General features: G+C 41.0%; 1 protein-coding gene across 1 annotated transcript in view; it reads left to right on the top strand.

Moving 5' to 3' along the window:
• wdr44 (WD repeat domain 44) overlaps positions 1-25,709 on the top strand; it is a 74,924-nt gene that overhangs the window by 37,547 nt on the left and 11,668 nt on the right. Inside the window, exons 5-11 of the mRNA XM_080187348.1 lie at positions 1,451-1,575; positions 11,292-11,396; positions 14,392-14,528; positions 15,255-15,338; positions 21,067-21,173; positions 21,513-21,664; positions 24,496-24,634. Of these exons, the coding sequence (XP_080043474.1) occupies positions 1,451-1,575; positions 11,292-11,396; positions 14,392-14,528; positions 15,255-15,338; positions 21,067-21,173; positions 21,513-21,664; positions 24,496-24,634 (849 nt within the window). The remainder of the gene's footprint in view (positions 1-1,450; positions 1,576-11,291; positions 11,397-14,391; positions 14,529-15,254; positions 15,339-21,066; positions 21,174-21,512; positions 21,665-24,495; positions 24,635-25,709) is intronic.

Below are 25,709 nucleotides of genomic sequence, written 5' to 3'. Positions count from 1 at the left end.
TGCACAGCTATAGAGTGTCCTCGGCTAGTTACTCTTTGAGTAAGGTTAGGTTTCAATTTTGTCTGTCTGTTTTAAACTTCCAAGCTAACATCTCACTCACTGTGTACTTAGTAGGTATAGCTTTATGCTTACATTCATTGGAACCATTCTGAAGCTGACCAAATCTAAGCTCCTCAGTTAGAACTAAAACAAATTAGATAAATTGGTTGGTGACTTAATGGATGTAATTGATGCAAATCCATCAAAGCAGATGTCTAAAATTTGTTCTGTGCAGGAATCAAAAATAACTTCTACTCAGGTATTACTGGTGAACAGAATTTCCTCTTATTTAAAGGCTGCACTTGCAGTTGATTGTTAACTCTGCTGTGAACTGCGTTTAAAAACAATAGATAGCCACTCAGGAAATGACGTGGTCTGAAGTGACAAGTTCTACGGGCAGGAGAAACAAATGTACAGTTGGCTAGTTATATAACCAAATTTGGTACTTCTTTCTGTACTAATTGAAGGCTGATTGTATTTAATCAAGTGATGATCAGGGTGCCTTGATCTATTTTTGAATAATAATACTAAATTGAAGCAGACGTTGGCTCTCCAAATCCGGATGGCTGAGTAAAATGCTAGTTTGAAAGATTAAAACAGACTGACAAAGTTGAAAGCTAACCTTACTCAAGGAATAACCAGCCATAGGACATTCTATAGCTGTGCAACAGAAAAGGACTATTCTCGTGTTTTAAAGTTTATTTAAGAATGTCACAGGTATCTTATATTAACACTGCAATGAAGTTACTGGGAAAATCCCCTTGGAGTGGGATAAATACTGGCTGGTATATATTTGTGCTTAGGGGACAGCTGCTGTAATGTAACTTCCTGACCAATTCTAACGATTGAAATTATAAATCAGTGGAAAATTAAGTAGTTTCTATTTGATAACAGTGTAAACAGAATCAACAGATTGGAAAGGACATGGCAGCTATCTTCTTAAAGCATCCTTTTTTGAATGCTTGGAATTTGTATACATTTACACCCCACATATGATTAAATAATTATTAATTTGTCAATTCTAATTGCTGCATAAGGCTTGACTTTTTTTTAAAGGTAGCTTTAAAGCTTTGAACCCCTTAACAAAACATTCACATTGACATGTTTAAATCTGAGATGTTGCTTTCTTTCAACGTACTTCTTTTGCAGTCTTCTTTGTCCTTATTTTGTACCCCTCCTTAAATTTGCCTCTTGTGTTCAAGAGTTGTGACTTGGCAAATACTGTCATACAGTGCTAACAGGGACTGTTTATGAGGAGTTACTTTTAACAGTAATATTTAATTTCTGAGAGACATTGAATTTATTTATTGGTGCATAATTATTACTGTGCTCTAAAAGCCATTTGATGTAATGAGTTTGAGTCACAAATTCTAGTTTAGAAGTGCTGTCATTTTTTTAAATACATTTCCAGCTGATCCTGTTGCATCCAGTGGACTCGTGAGTCCCAACACTGCTGTAGAGAACCTAGCCAAAGAACTACAGCATTCATTAGATCTTGCAAGTGCAACCAGTGGGGACAAAGTTGTTACCGCACAGGTATGTGGAAAACAATCATTTTAGCTTGTTGAAACAATTTGTTAAATGTCTAAAGTACTTAGATTTACTTTAGGTACGTGGGTACAGACTTTTTACTGAATACGGTGCTCATTACTAATGCTCTTGTACCCAATGATTCAGTTTACAAGTAGAGGTCAAAATTATTCTTCTTTCCGAGAGCAATCATCGAGATTGTCTCAAGGGCTACTTTTTGATTACTGGGGCCCTATCTTTTGATTTTCAGGGCCCCTTTGATCTAATGATTTAAGTTTCAAACCAAATTGTTCTCAAAGCAGGAATTTGCATACTTACTTTATGCCTTATTTAAAAGATATTGAAGAAACAATATCCTTAATGCAGGGCAGCTGATGATGAATTCAACAACAATTAAACAGTTTTCCTTCATTCCAAACCCCCCATGTGCACGCACCCTGTCGTCGTCCTCTAGTGGCTGATATTAAAGCAAACTCGAGGCCTGGAAGGTTGGACTCTTCTGGGTTGACTGGACTCCAACATTTCTGCACAAAACAACCATTCTTTTTAAAAAATAAAAACACAGCTGCCAAAAAAGTGGAAACATTTGAAGAAAAATCTAAGGGGAACAAAAAAAACTCAATTTCCCTTGCAGTAGTTTTTCTGTCTTGATCCTTTACTTCCAAAATAGTTTATTGGGCAAAGGTAAAGGAAGCAAGTTTATTTGGTCATTGTTGTTTTGGGAGTAGTTTGTCGAGGCAAGCCCAGGAGGAGGGTTTTAGAAGGAAAAATAAAGTTTTTCTCAAAGAAATTTGTAGATCATATTTATAAAATAATTGCTAAGTTCAAGGTGAGCCATATTGCCTATTGCTCACACCACCTCTATCTCTGGCTCTGAGAACCCTCCTCCCTTATCTCCCCGCTCCTTGGTCTCTCTCTCTCTCTCTCTCTCTCTCTCTCTCTCTGTTCCCCTCTCACACTGAATCTGCTGCTACCTCTCTTTCCTGTTTCTCCAGTGCTGCCAGTCCAGTTTTCCCAATTGATCCCTCCTGCCCTTGCTGACTCTGCAAGCAGCACGATTAGGAGAGGGAACCTGTGATTGGAGGAGCAACTCCTCAGATGGTCTCTTTCATGCTCCTCCAGTAAAAATTTGCACGTTTTCTTGCTCTCAGCAAGATGCCTAACTCCGCAATTGTTCCATCTTGGAACATGGGAGAGCCATAACATAAGCTAATGTTGGATGGGCTAGCCTTTCTTGCGTTTCTCACGTGCGACTTTGTGACATTTCAAGGAATAATTCCATTGCCGTCCCTTTGTTCTTTGAACAATGCTTAGAAGTAAAAAAAATTGCTGATTCGCATTTTTAATTTCAGTGTTTTTAATAACTCGAAGTGGTGCTGTAAATAGAGGTTCTTCACAATCTTCCTTAACCAGAAGAGCATCTCTCCTCACAATAATCAATGGAAGTTTACGTTTTTCCTTGTCTCAGCAAAAATTCCATCAACATATCTTTTGTTCTTACCACCAATCTTTGTCATTGGTAACCTTGGATATATATAGTGAAAAAAGGTGATAATCCTTATTCTTGTGACGCTTAACTATGGTAACTAGAAAATTGAGTTATTGTACTGTTGAAATAGTTTTGCAAGAACTGCAGAAATGTGGTTGTTGCTTTCTGTTTCCAGAATTTTAAAGTTGTAAATTTCGGCAGTATGATCTTAACTGTTGTGCTGATGCACATTTTAGAATCTATTCTAACTCCAGGTCAAATGGTCAGATGTTGGCTTAAGATTCTGATATGTTATTTATGAGTTGCAAGTTTTAACAGCTTACTCACATGATTGGTATTGAGTTAATTGGTAGGCCTGGAAATGATTTTAATATATTACTTTTTTTAAACTAACTTAATGAGTTTGGTTAGAAAGAAAGCAAATTGAAACCTTTTGAAAGGACTAGGATTATCAGTTGTCATTTCGAAGTGCTGCACTTGGAAAGGAAGACGTGGATTTGATTGCTCTGTCAATTAGAAGTTAATTATCATAACCAGTCAAATATGAAACTATATGAAATGATTAAAGTCTAACACAAAGCTGTAAACTTCAGAACAAAGCATGATGCATGACAAGTCCTGTCTACTTGAGTAAAATATCAATTGAGTTTAAGTTTGGAGGGCGAGGTTAACATAGCATTTGAATAAGTAAAGAGAACATTGCACTTCAGATAATTGAATCTCTGAGATTAATACAACTGTAAGCATGAAAAAGAGCTTTTTCTGTTCTAGATGGAAAATCTCAACTGACTGCAGTTGGAGAAATAATTTGTGTACGATAATTCATAGAATCCCTAAAGTGCAGGAGGCCATTTAGCCCATTGAATCAACACTGACTATAATCCCACTAACCCCTCTTCCCTTAACCCCACCCATTTAGCCTGCTCGTCCCTCTGATAAGGGGCATTTTAACATGGACAACCCACCTAACCTGCACATTTTTGGCGTGTAGAAGGAAACTGGAGCACCCAGAGGAAAGCCACGCAGACGTGGGGAAAACGTGCAAGCTCCACACTGACAGTCACTTGAGGCTGGAATTGAACCTTGGTGACTGTCTCTGTGGGATTGGTTGCACATGTTTCAGGTCTGGTACTTAAAGATGTTAGTAGCTTCCTTCTGATGTCCACTGACTTAACTGAAAACATGGTGACAAAGAAATCAAATTAAGAATATGCTTGAGTTCTATACTGCTTAATTATTGTAGAAAATGGTCACACAGATAGCAGGAAATTATAGACCTGTTAATTTGTTAGACTAACATATCTTGTAGAGACGTTATTAATCTATAATTAAGGATAAAGAAACTGAGCACTTGGAGAAATTTTAGCTCATTGGGGAGAGACCATGTGAATTTGTATGCAGGGTAAGCCTTACATGCTGAACCTAATTGAGTTTTTTGAGGAAGTAACTAAAGTAGCAGAGAAAAGAATATCTATAGATGCATGTATATGGACTTCCTGAAAGCATTCAATGAGGTTCCACATAAGCGACTGTTTATTAAAATTAAAACTTGAAATTGAAGTCACTGCATGTTATTAAGACTCATAATGTAATAGAAAATTGAGCATGGAGATAATTGGTTTGTACTAATTAGTTAAGGCCTGAAGAATTCACTACAGTAATATCTTGAATGAGATGATGGAGAGCTATACATACAAGTTTTACCGATGACTCAGATTGGTGGTACTGTAAGTGGTGTAGAACGGATCGTAACATTACAAAGAGAGATTAATTGAGTGGTGAAACTGAGAGATTTCAGTGCAGATAACTGAGGTCATCAATTTGGAACCAAAAAGGGGTAGAGCATTTAGCACTTAAATGGTGAAAAGTTAGGAGCATTGAGTTTCAAAGAGGTTTAGGGGTACATGTTGACAGCTCACTAATGTGTAGTGCTCCCCAAAAAAATCAAAAGCCTAATGGAGTGATAGTCTTTATGACTAGGAAGATAGAATATAAAGGGCAGAAAGTTTTAATAAGTTGGCCTTGGAAGGTGTGCAGTGCAGATTCACCAAATTGTGTTACATGAGCTCAAGGGTTAGATTATAAACAGATGATATTGTAGCCTGATGGGTATTCATTAAAGGCACCAGCAGAGCCTGATGGTTAAAAGGGCTAATTCTGTATCAGATTACAGACTGCAGAAGCAGCAAAGACCAGGAAGTGCAGCAATGGAACTTGCACAGGAATTGTTTGGATGGTGGTTGTTGCTTTGCCTTGATCAGACATTGATTGAACACAGACCTCTGTGTGCTATATTCCTGAGAAAATTATGATTCTTGACAGAGGCATTCGTGACCAAAAAGACAGTGATTGATTAGTGCCTGTCCTGTGTGACTGGAAGCATTATCAGTGTCTCTAACAAAAACAGCCTCAATCCCTGAGCCTTTCCTCATAAGATCTTCCCACCATACCAGCATCTTGGTAAATCTCCTCTGCACTCTTTCCAATGCTTCCACATCCTTCCTATAATGCAGCAACCAGAACTGTACGCAATACTCCAAGTGCGGCCGCACCAGAGTTTTGTACAACTGCAACATGAGCTCACGGCTCCAAAACTCGATTCCTCTACCAATAAAAGCTAACACGCCATGTGCCTTTTTAACAACCCTATCAACCTTAACAACTTTCAGGGATCTATGCACATGGACACCGAGATCTCTCTGCTCAACCAGACTACCATGTAACTTACCAATAGCCCAGTACTCTGTATTCATGTTGCTCCTTCCAGAGTGAATCAGTTCACACTTTTCAGCATTAAACTCCATTTGCCACCTTTCAGCCCAGCTCTGCAGCTTATCTATGTCCCTCTCTAACCTGCAATATCCTTCCACACTGTCCACAACTCCACTGACTTTAGTGTCATCCGCAAATTTACTAACCCATCCTTCTATGCCCTCGTCCAGTCATTTATAAAAATGACAAACAGCAGCGGCCCCAAAACAGATCCTTGCGGTACACCGCTAATAACTGAACTCTAGGATGAACATTTCCCATCATCTTCTGTCTTCTTGCAGCTAGCCAATTTCTGATCCAAACTGCTAAATCACCCTCAATCCCATGCCTCCGTATCTTCTGCAATAGTATGTTACTTTGCGAGTAACAAAATAAGTCAGAGTAAATAGTTTGTGTGTATAAATGTAAATCAGGTTGAATACGTGGTCTATAACAAAGTGTGATGCCTGGTGTACTAAAGTTCTGTAGTAGAGTTTGATACTTGTGGTAACTTAGACTACAATGAAAGAGATTTGTTGCACAATAATTTGAGAGTTTGAGTGTCTTTGTCCACAGCATCAGTTGACCCAAGTTTGAGGGCAACAGTATAAACTAGGTCTGTTTCCTTAGGGCAGTGGAGTGAGTGGGAAGCAGAGTGAGCTACGAGGGCTTAGGAGCAAAAGGGCTGGGGAGAAAAAGGGCCAGGTAAGTTCGTGTGGAAATTTTCAATATTACTACAGTGAATAATGGAGGGGCATTGTTTCTGTATGATGTGGGAGCTGGTGGACCCCAGGGTCCTTCCCAGTGACCATGTCTGCAGTAAGTGCAGGTTGCTGGAGGAGCTCCAGCTCAAGGTAGATGAGCTGGCCTCTGAGCTACAGACACTGAGGCTCATCAGGGGGAGAGAGGGTGCCATTGTCAATGGGGTGCAAGTGACATCCATCCCCCCTAGACTGGCTAACTCTAAGGGTCAGGAACAAGAGGGGGCTGCTGAGCGGAGGAAGGGGGGTGGGGAGCGGAGGAAGGGGGGTGGGGAGCGGATGCCTCAGCCTCTCAACCTGCATAACAGGTTTGAGGTTCTTGCTTCCAGTCTGGACGAGAACAAGGGAGGTGAGGTTGGTGAGCAAACTGCACACAGTAGAGTGATGCAGCAGGACATAGGCAAAGAGAAGGTGAAAAGGAACGTAGTAGTAATTGGGGATAGTGGGGTTAAGGGTATTGACACTGTCCTTTGTCACAATGACAAAGTGCACAGAGGGTATGTTGTCTGCCTGGTGCTCGGGTCCGGGATGTCGCATCTGGGCTGCAGAGGAACCTGGAGTGGGAGGGTGAGAATCCGGTCGTTGTGGTACATGTGGGTGCCAACGACGTAGGCAAAATGCGAACTGAGGATCTGGGGAGGGAGTATGAAAAGCTGGGAATGGAATTAAAAAGTAGAACCGACAAGGTGGTTATCTCTGGGCTACTGCCTGAACCGAGTGCAGACGGGCGTAAGGTTGATAGGATTAAGGAAGTGAATGGGTGGCTCAGGGATTGGTGTGGGAGGAATGGGTTTGAATTTATGGGGCATTGGCATCAGTATTGGGGTAGGTGGGACCTGTTCGGAGGGGATGGGGTTGGTCTGAACCGTGCTGGGACCAGAGTCCTGGCGAATCGTGTAAATAGGACTGTAGACAGGACTTTAAACTAATTAGGGGGGGGAGGGTGCGAGGGTAGGTGACATTACGGGGTCTAAAGTTAAGGAGAGGGTACAGGTAAGGGAAGAGGCCGAGGATGTCCCAATAATAAAGGGAGTAGGGGGCGTGAGTATGGTTGGTGGCTATCTGGCAAATAGGGTCCAGGTGAAGGCTGGGATGAAAGCACTTTATCTGAATGCACGAAGCATTCGAAATAAAGTGGATGAGCTGGTGGCGCAGATCAGCACAAATGGATATGATCTGGTGGCCATTACAGAGACGTGGCTGCAAGGTGACAGGGACTGGGAGCTGAATGTCCAGGGGTATCAAGTGTTTAGGAAGGATAGGCGGGAGGAAAAAGTGGGGAGGGGGGGCATAGCTCTGCTGATTAAGGATAGCATCAGGGTGGTAGCAAGGGATGATATAGGAGCCAAAGAGCAGAAAGTGGAATCATTGTGGGTGGAGATTAGGAACAGCAAAGGGAGGAAGATGCTGGTGGGTGTCGTCTATAGGCCCCCAAATAATGACCTGGAGGTGGGGTGGGCTGTTATCGCGCAAATAAGTGCGGCGTGCAGGAATGGAACGGCGATAATTATGGGGGATTTCAATCTGCATATTCATTAGTCAACCCATGTTGGACGCGGTGGGCTCGAGGAGGAGTTCTTGGAATGCTGCCAGGATAGTTCCCTTGAACAGTATGTGTTGGAGCCGACGAGGGAGCGAGCTATCTTGGATCTGGTGTTATGTAATGAGGCAAGTAGAATTAGGGACCTTGTGGTGAAGGATCCTCTTGGGGAGAGTGATCATTGTATGGTGGAGTTTCTGGTGCAGATGGAGGAGGAGAAAGTGGGTTCCTGGACACGCGTCCTTTGTTTGAATAGAGGGGAGTACGGTAGGATGAGAGAAGAATTGGCGAATGTTGACTGGGGGAGCGCGTTGGAAGGTAGGTCTGTTGAGGAGCAGTGGAGGATCTTTAAGGAGATCTTTCTTGGTGCTCAGCAGAAATTTATTCCGATGGTTAAAAAGGACCGTAGGAGGAGAGGTAATAAGCCGTGGATAAAGAAGGAGGTGAAGGAAAGTGTTAAATTAAAAGTGGAGGCGTTTAGAGTAGCTAAGAGTAGTGGACGAGAAGAGGATTGGGAGAAGTTTAAATGTCAACAAAGATTGACAAAGAAGTTGATAAAGAAGGGTAGGAGAAACTATGAAGCTGGGCTAGTGCTTAATATAAAAAAGGATAGCAAGAGTTTTTATAAATATATAAAAAGGAAGAGGCTGGCAAGGGTGAACGTTGGACCCTTAGAGGATGAGAGGGGGGACTTAGTGGTAGGGGATGGGGAAATGGCTGAGGTATTGAATAACTTTTTTGTTTCGGTCTTCACGGAGGAGGACATGAATAATTTGCCGGGCGTTAGCGATGGAAAGGCGGTAGGACTGGAGGGTCTCAATGACATTATTGTTACTAGAGAGGCGGTGCTCGACAGACTGGAGGGACTGATTGTGGACAAGTCCCCAGGACCGGATGGAATGCATCGGGGGGTTCTGAAAGAAATGGCGGAGGTGATAGTGGATGCCTTGGTGGTTATTTTCCAAACGTCGCTGGATTCCGGGGAAGTGCCGGAAGATTGGAAAACGGCTAATGTTACGCCGTTGTTTAAGAAGGGTGGCAGGCAAAAGGCAGGGAATTATAGGCCGGTTAGTTTAATGTCTGTTGTAGGTAAAATGTTAGAATCCGTCATCAAGGAGGAAATGGCGAGGCATCTTGAGGGGAATTGCTTGATAGAGCAGACGCAGCACGGTTTCATTAAGGGGAAGTCGTGTCTGACAAATTTATTGCAGTTCTATGCGGATGTGTCTAGGCCGGTGGATAGAAGAGAGCCGGTGGATAGAGGAGAGCCGGTGGATGTGGTCTTTCTTGATTTTCAGAAGGCGTTTGACAAGGTACCTCACAAGAGGTTATTGCAGAAGGTAAGGGGGCATGGAGTTGGGGGTAGGGTGCAAGCGTGGATAGAGGATTGGTTGTCAAATAGGAGGCAGAGAGTGGGGGTTAATGGGTGCTATTCGGATTGGCGGTTGGTGACTAGTGAAGTGCCCCAGGGGTCGGTGCTGGGGCCTCAGCTATTTACCATTTATATAGATGATCTGGAGGAGGGAACCGAGTGTATGGTGTCAAAATTTGCTGATGACACCAAGATTGGTGGAACGGCCAATTGCGCGGAGGGTGTGGAGAGTCTGCAGAAGAATCTAGATAGGCTGGGCGGATGGGCCAGGAACTGGCAAATGGAATTTAATGTTGGCAAGTGCGAGGTGGTCCACTTTGGTAGGAAGGACTATTACTTACATGGCGAAAAACTGCAGCAGGCGACGGTGCAGAGGGACCTTGGGGTCCTTGTGCATGAGTCGCAAAAACCCAGCTTGCAGGTGCAGCAGGTGGTCAGGAAGGCTAATGGGATGCTGGCCTTCATAGCGAGGGGGATTGAATATAAAAGTAGGGAGGTCTTGCTGCAGCTGTATAGGGCATTGGTGAGGCCGCAGCTGGAGTACTGTGTGCAGTTTTGGTCGTCGCACTTATGCAAGGATATTTTGGCCTTGGAGGGAGTGCAGAGGAGGTTTACTAGGCTGATGCCGGAGTTGAGGGGGTTGAGCTATGAGGAGAGGCTGAATAAACTAGGCTTGTACTCGTTAGAGTTTAGAAGAATGAGGGGAGATCTCATTGAGACATATATGATGATGAATGGGATGGCTAGGGTAAAGGTGGAGAGACTCTTCCCGCTCAGAAAGGACAGTAGGACTAGGGGGCACAGCCTCAAGATAAAGGGGGTGCGGTTTAGAACGGAGTTGAGGAGGAACTTCTTCACTCAAAGGGTGGTGAAGCTCTGGAATTCTCTGTCCGTTGAAGTGGTGGAGGCTGCCTCGCTAAATATTTTTAAGACGCGGATTGATGGGTTTTTGATAAGTGAGGGGATTAAGGGTTATGGGGAGAGGGCGGGAATGTGGAACTGAGCCACGACAGATCAGCCATGATCTTATTGAATGGCGGGGCAGGCTTGAAGGGCTAGATGGCCTACTCCTGCTCCTATTTCTTATGTTCTTATGTAATTGTGATTTAAATGAAGTTTTTAAGATTTTGAAAGGAATTTATAGGAAGGATGGAAAGAAACATATTCTTGGCATTTGAGGACAAAGAGGGAAATCTTAAAATCAGAACCAGGCCACGTAGCAGAGAACTTAGAAAGCACGTCTTTACACAAAAGATTAAGCAGTAAATTCCCTTCCCTAAACCAGTAGTTGCTTGCTTAATTAACAATCTTTGATCCATTATTTCAGTAAAAGATATAAAAGGATATGGAGCTGATGCAGATCTGAATTGATCTCAGGAGTTAGAGAACAAGTTGAAGGGACTGAATAGCCTACTTGCATTTCTATCTAGTCCTCATCATCATCATCGCCAATATCCTAGTTTTTGAAAGTTCATTTTCTATTAATTTTAGCGTAGGACATTTACTACAGTCACTTGCTTTGTGCCTATAGTGTCTGAAATTTGTTCCAGGAAATGTGCAGAATCTTCCTTCCAAATATAAATGATTTGGCAGAGCCACATTTCACTTTCAAATACAAGAAATTGGATCTTGGACATTACAGATCATTGATCTCTCAAGAATTTCTGAATTATTTAGTGCCCATTAAATGAAAACAAAGCTTCATAACCCAAACTAATTGAGGTTATTACAATTTATCTGAAAGTGTCAGATCACATCTCACAATTTAACTTTTTGTCTGATGAGCGAGCTTTTAAATCAAATTTTCAGGAAAATGGAAAAGGGACTGGAGAATCAACTTCTGGTGCTCCTGAAACTGATGTCATAGGACCACAAAGACCAAGATCAAACTCTGGAAGAGAACTTACAGATGAGGTGAGAAGATTACAATACAATGTCGAGCACGGAGAAGTGGAAAGTGATGTATATTATCTGTTTTAAGTGTGACAATCCTTGTTGATATTCAGATTAATATTCTGAATAAAAAGCTTAACCCTATAACCTGTCATGTGATAGAGTTGTTCTTTAATAACCCATTTTAATTTTAAAAACTGACGTCAAAGCATACAAATGTTGGGACCCCCAAAAAATGTATTCAAATGATGAAGAGCAATTGTTCTGTATTTATTAACTTCTTTGCAAACTGAAGGCTATGGCTATTCCAATTCAGCGCATATTAGTGGTGTACCTAAGACAGAAACAGTTGATATCCCACTGAAATACTTAAACCTTTTCCCCAAATATTTTCCCTTTGTATGACCAACAGAAGTGTTGTCTCAGATTTCATTTAAAATTTCTCGCTTTATTTCACACTTTAGGTGCCAATACTCAACCTAAATCTATATTAGTTGTAAAATTTACTTCAGCTTGTTCAGCTTAATTCCTTTAACTTCAACCTTAACTTTAACTCATTTAATTTTAACGCTAATGTTAACTCATTTAACTTTAAGCTTTGACTACCCACTTGAACAATCTGATCATACCCTTGGGTATGAATCTTTCTCGTGGTTCCTTTGTCCTCCTTTGAAGCTATTTTCAGGGCACACACAAGAATATAATTCTTGAGTTTCCACTGAGAACAAAGATTTTATCTTAAACTTTGCACATTCTTCCAGAAAGTTCTCTGGCACTCAGCCAATGATTCTACAGAAAACTGATCAGTGTTTGATTATAGCCAATGGAGTTGCTTGTAAACAACTCCCACATGTTTATATCAAACTGCATGCAAGTTACATTGCCTCATCACATATAGTAACAATGCCTTTGGAATGTCTACATCACTCTAAATAACCATCCTTATTAGCTCAACGCAATAAATGTCAGGTCACATCTGACAGCACAGGTCGTGACTTGCTGCAGCCTTCTCTAACCTGCCTCTATGTTTAACACAGCTTAACTAAAACCCCCAGCATGTTTAATTCTCATTGTCATTGTTACCATTGGCTATCTCACCGAACAGTAGTTGAAAGAATTCCCTTGACAGTGTATTATGTGTTTAATATATTGATTTTGAAAATATCCAACAATACTGGCACTGTTTAATAGTTTTCTTTTCTCCTGAAGCACTGCCTATGTTGTGGATGTCTGATTCCTGACTATAGTCAGTGTTCAATACCTGAACCATGTGACCAGTCCTCTTAATTAAGACTTAATGATATGTACTTCCAGTGTGTTCAATCTTGCGGAGCATCAGGACAAATCTGGTTCTGCTGAAACTTCATATGTACTCTTCAGTAGGACTTGACAGAATTGAGTGATATGTACGGAAATTAAATTTTCATCTTTCTCCTCATGTCGCACAAAGGATATTTTTATCAAATCCATTTGGCTGCACAGTGGTTAGCACTGCTGCCTCACAGCGCCATGGACCCGGGTTCAATTCCAGATTCGGGTCACTGTCTGTGTGGAGTTTGCACATTCTCCCCATGCCTGTGTGGGTTTTGTCCGGGTGCTCTGGCTTCCTGCTACAGTCCAAAAATGTGCGGGTTAGGTTGATTGGCCATGCTAAATTGACCCTAGTGCCAGGGGATTGGCAGGGTAAATATATGGGGTTATGGAAATAGGGCCTGGGTGGGATTGTGGTTGGTGCAGATTCGATGGCCGAATGGCCTCCTGCACTGCCGTGATTCTATGATTTCTGAACATGGAAGCGGTTGACTTACCAAAATGAAAGAATTCTTTATCGCCCTGATATTTCCCCCTCAGTTCTTGTACTGTGAAATGTTGTCTACAGGGTCAGTGAATTGAATTATGTTCACAATTCATTAGTACACTTGTACGAAATGATCTCACTACTGTTGCAAACCTATATAGGAAGATAAAGTTTCACTATTGGGCGATAAATAAATTTGAGTTTAGTGTATTGGTTCCCTGCTTATTTCATAAATTCCTGTTTACAGATTCCCTGTTGATCTTATTTTATAAATAATCTGTCATTTGAGACCAACCTAAGGCAATGAAACATGTGGAAGCGTAGTTTCTACCCTTTGAGGAGCACAATCACATCATGTATTTAATATGATGCTCCTGAAATTGTCTCCAGTTACTTTATTTTATTATGATGGCCCTGTGTTTAGAATGGGATGGGAGGAAGCAAAATCTAGTAAGAGCACTTTGTGTTTGGAATTGTTGGCACAGACTTTGATGTTTCATTTTTAGGTGCAACATCAATCAGTTGCTGGTATACCTATTGATTAACCTAGCCAGTCAGAGACAGTTAGCAGTCAGCACTAGTGGTCAGTAAGTGATCGATTGGATCTGGTGCAAGCTTCGAGAGTGGTCCAAGAAATGCAGTCTGTCAGCCCTTGGGAACTGTTCCAGTTTTCTTAGTTGACAGATAACTGACAGTATTAATGTAATATAGAGCATATAATGTAATATATTTAGATGTTGCTTCTGTTCTTTATTACATTAATACTGGAGGTGACATAAGGACATGCAGCAAATCATTTCATCCATCATCCTTGCATGCATTTCCTTGTGTAAGAATCAGTCTCACCTTTAAGCAGGTATTTTACTTAAGGATTTGATTTTTATGTGTCCTGCCTGTACAGGTCAAACAGTGGAAAAACCTTTTTATTCAGGCAGACTGATTTTCACTTATGGAAGCTGCAAATGATTGAGAGATGCAATTGCTGCAGTGCAGAATTTAATTAGCACACTCCTACTATTGTCCTTCTCCATTATGTCATAATGCTTATTAAATAATGTTAACAGCAATAACTTTTTTGTGCATTACAACAGCTTCATGAATCTTCCTGCACTTTGTACTTTAGTCCTTTCACACGATAGGTTTCTTTATGGGCACTTAATCTGAGATGTTTATCTAGCTCGCTTTCAGAGTGTTAACCATTTTCCTGCTTTATAAAAGGAAATTCTAGCAAGTGTGATGGTGAAGAATCTTGACACTGGGGAAGAAATTCCCCTAAATATGGCTGAAGAAAAGCTTCCCAAAGGTCTTAACCCGCTGACATTACACATTATGCGCCGAACAAAGGAGTATGTGAGGTATGTGGTCAATATCCAATGGCATCTGTCCCCCACCACATCTGATGAGTATACCTTTTGTTAGTGTAGTCATTAAACTTGTATTGTACCAAGCTTAGGCTGACCTGTGTTTTTAATTCTGATTAAAAGTTGATTCTATATTAAATTCATAAAACAACTAATAGTGAATTTAGGCATAAGCCATTACTTCAGTTATTTTGATGTGTCCAACCATAAAGTTTCTGTAAATCCCTTTAAGAACTGGCAAAATTATGACATTTAACACAAAACAGTTGTTGAGGTTTCATGCTTGTTACAAATCAGAAGTTAGATTTACCAGAATTGAAGTGACATGATACAATGTTTTCCCAAATATACCAACTAAAGAATGCATTTTTCTCCAAAGTCAGAAGGAGTGCAAAGCAGGTTACACTTCATTAAACATTAATGGTCTGTTTAGTTAACAATAGAGTGAGCAAAGGATATTCCTAATTTAGTGTCTGTTTCAGATCTAATTGCCTCTAACTCGTTTGTACATTTCAGCAGATTTACTGTGGTTCATTACTTCAGCTAATACCTAACATCATTTAACAGGAGAAATGCATATGAACCTAGTACAAGGAATCAGCTTATGATCTGATTTTAAACCGGGTTGGTGCATTAATTTGTGAGAAATATAGGCTGTTAAAATATCCATTTCTTAACAAGTCAATGGTAAGCTTTAATCAGTGGTTTTTGCCATTGCAGTAATGATGCTGCACAATCAGATGATGAAGATAAAGTCCAGACAACTCAAACTGAACAGGATGGCCACAAAATCAAGCAGAAAACGTAAGTTAATTATATTTTTCCCTGTTCAGAAGGAATTGTTTCTGTGTTTTAAATTGACTTAATAGGGAACACTTGGCAGTACTTTGAGGAAATGTTATTGTTGTTGCTTAATTTGTATTTTGCCACTTAAATTGGGGCATATTTTTAAGTTGCATCGGATGCCATTGGATATATGGTGCAGAAATAGGACATTCAGACTAACCAGTTCATGATTGTGTTTGTGGTCAACTTGAGCTGCCAGCCCATCTTTCCCCATCTAAATCTGTCTTTGTAACCCTTTGTTCTCCATCATAATCTTGTCTCCCATCTCTTTTAAATGTATCTATATGATTCATTTCAACCACTCCCTATGGTAGGTAGTTCCACATTCTCACCACCCTTTGGGTTTTAGAAAGTTCTTTTGAATTCCCAATGGATTTATTGGTGATTGCGTGACGTCTCGTTATGCTTTTCCTCACATGGAAACACTCTGTCTGTGTCCGTTCTGTCAAAACCATTCATTATTTTAAAGACACATCTCAGCTTTCTTTGTTCAAGACAAGAGAGCCAGCATGTCAATCCTTTCACTTTATACATAAGCACGTATTTCTGCAACCCCTTTGTAAATCTTCTCCATACCTTCTCAAGTGCCTCTAAATCCTCTTTGTATTATACCACTTCAAGACAAACTAGGTCGCGAAATACAAGAGTCTGACTTGTATTACCACTAAAAATCCTGTTCTCCTCTCTGGATATTCCGCAGAGCTTGGGGAATCCTTAAATTGTAATATATTTATAAGATGATTATATGATTGGCAAAACTTAGACTATTGTGAAAGGCAAGTCTGGTCTGACACAAATATTTTGTTAAAAATACTTTTTTTGCCAACATGGAGACCCCAGTACAGAGGTTGACATTGCTTTTCCAAAAGAAATTTCTCAAATTAAACTAATTTGGAGCCACGTGGTAATTTTACATTTCTGAGCCAAATACATGGGTTGCCATGTGTCTGGTAGAATGCATAATTTCCATGTATGATAAATGAAATAATCTGAATTTATGCATCAAAGAAAAAAAACCAACATTGAATTGTTGTGTATTTTTTTAATCCTTTTGCATCTACTTTTCTTTGTATTTCTAATAGGTGTATGCTCATAAGCTTAGTTTAACCTTTTGTATTCACGATAAAAACCTGCCTCTTTCGCTTAGTTTTCTTCAGGCTTTTTTCATTATAATGCTGCTAATAACTGGAAAATGAGGTGCCACAAATTAGGTGTTAAAAAAACACGTGATTCTGGTGTCACAGTTTGCTGATCCTGGCCCTAGAATATGATGCCTGTTACTTCTGGTCTGTTCTTGGTCATTACAAGAGTGTTATGAAGGGCCAACGTTGCAATCAGTTCAGGGCATAACGTCAAACTGGATTACTCCAGAAATTCTAGTTCTTGGAAACTCTGCTTTTGATGCTTGTTTCTCAATCTCTCATCTTGGATTGGAAATGAGAGCGAATCTTGGGCTGGTTGGCACTGATTATGCTTTGCACTTGCATCAGTCCCAAGACTTGAGGCAATGTTTACTGTAATTCACTACAGTGGCTGCACAAGAAGGTAGACCCAAATAGAGAATTTCCTGATTACAGTAAAAAGCCATTTTTAAAACAAAAGTATTGTTCTAATAGATTCTGGAATATAGTATACTCCTTTCGACTTTCTTATTCAATATTACATAAATTATTGGAGAGGAACCTATCTCTTCACTCACCTGATGAAGGGACAGTGCTCCAAAAGCTCATGATTCCAAATAAACCTGTTGGATTTTAACCTGGTGTTTGAGACGTCTTACTGTGCTGTGATATGGTCGATGTTTGACTTCTGTCCATTTGGCTATTGTATGACTGCAATTGTAAATTTGTCACTTTGCAGTGCAGTTTTGTAATGCTCTGAATTCTGGTTGTTCGTCCATTGTCATCGATGAGGACCTCAACACCATTAGTCATTTTGAGGCTGGTTGCGGTGTGTCTGAAGATAACCGATCAGGCCAGTTCAGGCACAGAATGTCCTGGCACATATTAGACAGACTTGTGTAGACACTAGTTGTTGCGCCGGTGGCTCTGGACTTGCGCAGCTCACACTTAAGTTGTGCTTCAGCAATACACCTTGCTTCATGAGCTTGACAGCCTTTGCGGATGAGGCAGCGCCAGGTAGAGCGGTTTTGTGCCAGCGTTTCCCAAGCGGTCGTGTCAATGTCAAAGCGACCTCAGGGAGGCTTTGAGTGTGTCTTTGAAGCGTTTCTTCTGCCCTCCATGCGAGCGTCTTCCAGCAGAGTGTTCCCCCAAAAGGAGCTGCTTGGGTATGCACTCGTCTGATGTACGGATGACATGACCTGCCCACCGGGTCTGCGCTCTCATCAGCAGTGTGTGGACTGATGGTAGACTTGCTCTAGAGAGAACTTCAGTGTCTGGTACTTTGTCTTGCCATCTGATACATAATATTCTGCAAAGACAAGTCATGTGGAAATGGTTGAACTGTCTTGCATGCCTTCAATACACAGTCCACGTTTCACAGGCATACAGGAGGGTAGTGAGTACCACCGCGCTGTAGACCTTCAGTTTTGTTGCTGGGCTGATTCCTCAACATTCCCATACAGTGGAGCACAGTCTACCAAAAGCAGAACTTGCCTTTGCTATTCTGCAGTTAACTTTTGCATCAATAGTCACTGTTTGGGAGAGGGTGCTGCCAAGATAAGTGAACTGGTCCACTGCCTGTAGTTTCTGCCCTTTGATTGTGACTATAGGTTCTATGTACGGTGCATGAGGAGCAGGCTAATGCATGACTTTGGTCTTTTTAATGTTGATGGTGAGTCCAAAGTTGTCACACACTGTGGAAAATTTGGCCATATTGACTTGCATCTCTGGCTCTGAGCCAGCATACAGGGCGCAGTCATCTGCAAAGAGGAAGATTGTCGGAACAGTCGAAAAGCTTCCCATCCACTCTGTACTTGAGGCTGATTCCAGCAACACTGTCCTGGACGGCATCATTCACCATGGCAGTAAACATCATGCTGAACAGCGTGGATGTGAGCATGCAGCCCTGTTTGACGCTATTGGTGACTGGGAATGTCTGAGGATTCTCCGCCATCCAGTACTCTGGCCATCCTGCCATCATGGAACTGGCATACCATCTGAATAAATTTGGTGGGGGGGGGGGGACAGCCGAACTTTGCCATGATCCTCCACAGGCCTTGTCGGCTTACAGTCTCGAAGCCTTTTGCGAGGCCAACAAACGTTGTTGTGATTCTGCTCCTGACACGAGCTTGCGATTCTGCTCCTGACACTCCTGAAGTTGGCGCGCAGCAAAAATCATGTCAGTAGTCCCATGACCTTTGTGGAAGCCACACTGTGACTCTGGAAGTAGGCCCAGCTCCAGATGAGTGACCGGACAATTTAGCAGGACTCTTGCGAGGGTTTTTCCTGTGATGGAGAGCAGCGAGATTCCTCGGTAATTGTCGCATACTTGCTGATTGCCCTTCCTCTTGTGGAGGTTACGATGGAAGCACCTTTAAGTTCCTGAGGAATGGATCCTTGCTTCCAAAAGGACTGAAACAATTCGGTGAGCTTCTCAATAAGTGCAGGACTAGCAGCTTTACAGATCTCTGCAGGTATGGCATCTGCCCCTGGGGCTTTGCCACTGGATAGCTGGCTGACAGCTTTTGTGACTTCGGCTACTACCAGTGGGTCATCCATGGTGCTGTTGATATCGACCTGGGGAATCCTGTCTATTGCCTCATCGTTAATAGATGACGCTCGGTTGAGGACAGCTTCAAAGTGTTCAGCCCATCTCTGCAGGATCTGAGCCTTCTCTTTAATGAGAGTTGTACCATCTGTACTCAGGAGGGGTGAACTCCCGAGAGATTGAGGTCCATAGAGAGTGTTGAGGGCTTCATAGAACCGTTTCAAGTCGTTTCTGTCAGCGTATCCCTGTATTTCGTCTGTCTTGGCACTCAGCCAGGCATCCTGCATTTTACGCATTTTATTCTGGACTGTCCTGCAAGCACTGGTAAAAGCATTTTTCTTGGCAGCTGAAGATGGGTCGTTCTGACAGGCCTGATGAAGACGGTGCTTTTCAACAAGTAGAGCCTGTGTCTCCTCATCATTCTCATCAAACCAATCATGCTGCTTGCGGGTGGAGGGCCCAAGCGTCTTCAGCGCAGATGTATGGATAGCATCCCTGAAGCGTTCCCAGTCGTCCTCAGTGCTGCCTGTGAGGTGTAGGTCAGCAAGCTTGATTTGTAAGTCTTCAGCCAGTGCCGAAGCTATGCTGGGGTTCTTTAACTTGGCCGCATTGATTCTTTTCATAACCTTGCTTCCTTGTGGTCACCTCTTGGGTCTGATGCGGAGCCTTATTTTGGAGACAGTGAGCCTGTGATCTGTCCAGCAGTCAGCATCACACGTGGCCCTGGTCATGGACATCCTGCCTGTCTTTTCTCCTGACAATGACATAGTCGATAAGATGCCAATGCTTAAGAGTGGGGGTGCATCCAGGAGGTCTTGTTACGGGTAGGCAGACAGAAGGTTGTGTTGGTGCTGAGGAGCTTGTGTGCGTGTATGGAGTGTCAGGGAGGGGCTCTGAATTCACTCATTCTGTGTGTGTAGTATGTTTTACAATCAGGTCAGATCAAATTTATGCAGTTGTTGACAATTGCTACGCTCTTCCATGTGCTATTAGAAAGCAGAGCCATGTGTGTAGTGTTCTTGGATTACTTCTACCAGAACTGGTTTATGATGGTCATACTTTCTCTAACAAAATGAGAATGTTCTCAGAACCCATGGTTCTAGAAAAGGATTACTTAGCCATCTGTCCAACAGTACCAAGAGCATTTTTCTGCAGAGAAAATAATTTTCAATTGCCGAACTAGAAGATGAAGGAAACTCCTTTTCACAGAATCATGGAATTGTAATGGCACAGAAGGAGACCATTCGGCCCATCATGTCTGCACCAACTCTCCATATATGACTTAGTGCCATTCCCATGCTTTTTTCCAGTAACCCTGCATATTATATCTATTCAAATAATTGTTGAATGCTTTCTTGAAAGCCTTGATTGAACCTGTCTCCAAAACATTTCCAGGCAGTGCATTCCAGACCTGAACCACTCACCTGTGTGAAGAAGCTTTTTTTTCTCTCATCGCATTTGCTTCTTTTCCAAATCACTATAAATCTGTGCTGCCTCGTTCTTGATCATTTTATGGGTGGATACAATTTCTTCCTGTCTACTCCAGCCCATTCATTGTCTTGAACACCTCGATCAAATCTCTTCTCAACTTTCTCTCCAAGGAGAGCAGTCCTAACTTCTTCAACATATTCGAATAGCTGAAGCTTTTCATCTCTGGAACCATTCTTGTAAACCTTTTCCTCTCCCTGTTTTTCTCCTCCAAACCATGCTCCATCCACACCCATTCCCGCCTCCACCACCCCAATCCTCTTCCAAAACAACCAGAATTTGGAAGATTTATCTCTGTAAATTTGTCATCTGAACACCCTTTAAGGTGTTAAGCCTGCCTCAAAGTTTTGTAATCATGGAATATCTTGATCTTTATTCATTTGGAATTAAATATCCATGTTAAACCTATCAATGTTAAAACTTCGCTTATTATTTTACCTGCTACTTTCACCCTAGGTTGCTTGTCCCTGAACATTGTGGGGAGATCTGGCAGGTATAGTTTTGTCTGGTAAATGTTACTTTTTTTCAGTAATCAACTGAAGAAATTTTTGGGTAAATCAGTGAAAAGAGCCAAGCATCTTGCTGAAGAGTATGGTGAAAAAGCTGTAAATAAAGTTAAAAGTGTCCGAGATGAAGGTAAGTTTAAAATGTTAATACCTTAAATTTTTTTTGCAAGAGCTTCATATTGGATTTATTGTTTTATTATAATGCTTATTGAGAAGAGTAAGTGGCTTTAGCAATTATACAATAATTTGGACTATCCACTCTTTTGGTTGCGGAAAGACATATAAAAGAAGCCAGTAAGAGGACTTGGGAAGGTACAGCAAATCTGAAATGCTATTTGATCATGTTGATGCATGCTTAGCCCATCATGTTGGAAGTGGAGTGTTGTCTATCATGGACTTGAGCAGTGCAACATCATTCCTGTTGAATTTGTGTTACTGCTGTAAAATTGTCCATTGTTACTGTCCTTAGTCTTCCACATGGATCAAGATGATGCTTCTTCCAGTGATGATGAGGGGATGCCTTACACAAGACCTGTTAAGTTTAAAGCAGCCCATGGCTTCAAAGGGCCTTATGACTTTGATCAGATTAAAGTGGTTCAAGACTTAAGTGGAGAACACATGGTAAGATCTTTAATTTTTATCTGCATCATAATACACTGGACATCATTACTTTGCTGGATGCTAATACCGAGTGACTTCAGCTATTGATGCTCGTGATTTTTGGTTTGCTATATGCATCACTCCACAACAAAATGGACAGATAGGCAGGAAACACTCAAGCTTGCATGAATACAATTTATATCCACGACCATGAATTGCATGAATGCAGCCAGGGAAGTTTTTTGTTTGCTTCCTCTACATGCTTCTTACAATCTCTAGATCACATTAGGATTTTGAACATGAAGAAAGTTTACCACTACTGCAAGTTAGCAGATTAAAAACAGGCTAGAGACAGGTTGCCTGTATGATTTAACTCTCTGCAAATAGGATAGCTTGCACTGAATAGCAATATAATGATTGTCAATTAGTATCTAAGACATGCTGAGACATCCTAATTAATATTCAGCTGTAATATTTGGACCCAAGTGCCAGAAATAGTGCTGCAAAATTTGATTGAATAAGTATTGATCAAAATCATGCAATGGCAAAGCTCCACAAATTGAGATATTTTTAAGTTATTTTGGGCCTTTGAACTTGCCATCTGCTTCCTCTCGTCCCCCCTCACTGTAAACGTGTTTGCAGATTTACAAACTCTTTTCAAATTTGGAGAGGTTGTCTATTCCTATACAATACAGTTACCAGGTTTAATTTTTTTTTGCATCAGGTACTTTTGCTTTACTGTTTTTCTTGCTTCTGGGGAATGATCTTAGTGTCCTGCTCTGCTGCACTGTATTTCTTGCTAGATCCTGGTCTCTGGATGCTGATTTTAAGAAATATAGCAATCCAGTTACTGTGTGAGTAATGATGAATCTGATGCTGTGAGACATCCCTGCAGAGGTCATTCTCTGGTGTTTCAGTAGAATAAACCTAGAGCAAGGAAAGCCTTAGATTTGAGACCAAGCCATGACTTGAATCTGCTGGTGGGGGAAAATATGTTGGTGCTTTACTGGGCCAGGATTGCAGGCCTTCTACCCCGTGTCAGATTTCTAAACATTTTAGGCATTATAATAATTTGAAATGCTTATATTAACATGTTTGGTGGTGAGAAATACATTGTATTTCTGCTGTTGAAGAAACATGCAAGGCCCTCAAGATGTTCTATCTCTTTTTTGTTCTATAATGTTACAAACAATGCTGTCTCTCTAACTGAACAAAGACAATGGTGTCAATAAGTTACGAACCATATCCTGGGTTTTTGAAGATCTGAAGACATTGATGTTGCCTATGCCATTGTTTGGGGAAAAATTACTGGAAATATTGCTTACTCAAAAATTCATGACTTAATATTTTTAAAAGTTTGGGCTGAATGCAGAATCTTCAGATGACTCAAATACTAATTTGGTGCTGATTTGGCTTTTGACAACTAACTTTTCCCTTTTCCCCTCTGTTGTTTGTCTTTTCTTTCCCTTGTCACTGCTTTCTGAATCTGAGCTTCTGTTCCACCAGGAGCCATGGTAGCTCTTTCGAGCAATATTTTTCATTCATGGAATGTGGGCATCATTGTCTTGGTCACTATTTATCATCAATCACTTTTTAAACTTGAGATGATGATGTGCTATTTTCTTGAACAACTGCATTTCAGATGGTGTAGGAACATCTACAGGACTGTTGAGAAGAGTTCCAGAATTTTCAATGATACTGCAGTGTGAACATGTCATCTGCATTTTAAAGTTTATTTATTAGTGTTACAAGTAGGCTTACATTAACACTGCAGTGAAGTTACTGTGAAAATTCCCTTGTCGCCGCATTCTGGCACCAGTTCAGGTACGCTGAGGGAGAATTTTAGCATGGTCAGTGCACCTAACCACGTTTTTTGGACTGTGGGAGGAAACTGGAGCATCTGGAGAAACCCTACATCGATACGGGGAGAACGTGCAGACTCCACACAGACAGTGATCTAAGCGGGAATCAAACCTGGGTCCCTGGCGCTGTGATGCAGCAGTGCTGATTGCTGTGCCATCGTGCTGCCCATTACATTAAACATTCCAGGGGAAGAGATCAGGAATAAGGGGGTCAAAACCGATTTAACCACAACCTTCTCCCTTTAATTCTAATTCTGTTCCGTTTTGGTTATTGTTTTTGAAGATGCAAATATTCCTGTAAAATTGTTATGCAAGTTACAGCCTTACTGAGACTTTTAAGAGAACACCTAATGTGTTTTGGTATACTAAACCGAATAATACTTTGGTCAACTTTTGCGAATGTCCAGCTAATATTTGTGCTGTGTAATTTTTATAACTATATTTTAAAATGTCGTACAACTTGCTGCCAACCTATCTCCATCCTTTATGTTGTTGTTAATAACTCAGTAGTGACCTGGTAGCTTTTTATTAAGTAAATCCGAAATTCCAGTTATTTACTAAAATAATTCCAAGATTTCTTGGTTTAAAACACAAGATTTTTTTTCTATACAAGAGTCAAACTAAGCAATCAAATACTACCTTAAGTAACCTTTCATACTCTAACATCCAGAATCAACATAAATTGAACATTAAAGGCAAATTGTGGTTAAGTATCATATTACCCATTAAATGGCAGAGACAATCAGAACATATCTTACAAATAAGCTCAGCAATCTATTCAACATATAGGTCATCAATGTCAGTCACTAAAGTCCTTCAAAATATGCCTTCCACATGAAGAATTTAAGCTTCCGTTCTTCTAGAAGCTAGCCTGATCCCTTGCTGACAGCACACAACAATCTAAATTCCACAGACGTAGATTCACAAAAAATGGCACTTGTCAGTTATGTATTAAGGACATATGGAGAAATAATGATTTTTTGCTTTTAGGGTGCCGTCTGGACAATGAAGTTTTCACACTGTGGCCGTTTACTTGCAACAGCTGGTCAAGACAATGTTGTACGAATATGGGTTTTAAAAAATGCTTGGGACTACTTCAACAACATGAGGATGAAATACAACACTGAAGGTAAACTTTTCCTGAAATGTGGCCTCTCCTACTGTTTGTTTGCATTAGTGGACTGTCAGCAAAACTGGTCACTAAGGGAGAGGGCTCCTGTCTGAAACGATGGCGTTCATATACATTTATACTTACTCTCACCCATAAATGATGAATTTGGTAGTCAACAGAGAATAATTTATCAGGGTTCTATATTGAGGCAAAGATCCATAATCTTGACTGTTCACAGCCTTTCAAAAATATTAATAGCAGTAATGAATTAATCAGGTCAAACTTGGCACTCACTTTGAATTTTAGAAAGAGCAAACGTATTTGGAGCCTTTCTGATCTCCAGAGATTTCTCATCCAGTGAACTGCTGATGTAATGTAGAGAAACATAAGAACATAAGAAATAGGAGCAGGAGTAGGCCATCTGGCCCTTCGAGCCTGCCCCGCCATTCAATAAGATCATGGCTGATCTGTCGTGGCTCAGTTCCACTTTCCCGCCCTCTCCCCATAACCCTTAATCCCCTCTCTTATCAAAAACCCATCAACCCGCTTCTTAAAAATATTTAGCGAGGCAGCCTCCACCACTTCAACGGGCAGAGAATTCCAGAGATTCACCACCCTTTGAGTGAAGAAGTTCCTCCTCAACTCCGTTCTGAACCGCCCCCCCTTTATCTTGAGGCCACTTCGCACAAAAAGATCCCATAAACTGTAGAGAAAAAATGACAATTAATTTCAAATAGTAAAGTCCATTGGTGTCCTGAACTTGTTAGCAATGGAAGATGGTCCTTGTAGGAAAGTTGTTGCTCTATTAATATCTTCTAAGACAGTATTTAGTTTTGAGAAAGGACATGAAATTTGCTGTTGAATTAACTCTATTTGTAGATACTGACTTTGAAGAAGATACCTTGTTGAAACAAGCAGCTCGAGGGCATACAAATTATATGGTCTGTGTTGTACAGTAAATTCAATGACTACTTCCCATGCAGCAGGCAAACAAAATATGGGGGAAAGTCTTTGCACTACAATGCAAGTTGATTGGATGATTAGGAGACTTCGTAGCCATCAATTTGTGAAAAATGTCAGAATGTTTTCAGTG

This window comes from Carcharhinus amblyrhynchos, chromosome 4 (genome assembly GCF_965287045.1).
Source record: "Carcharhinus amblyrhynchos chromosome 4, sCarAmb.v2.hapA, whole genome shotgun sequence".
Lineage (NCBI taxonomy): Eukaryota > Metazoa > Chordata > Chondrichthyes > Carcharhiniformes > Carcharhinidae > Carcharhinus > Carcharhinus amblyrhynchos.
Note: the sequence above shows the minus strand (reverse complement) of the source record. Positions and strands in the feature narration are given on the sequence as shown.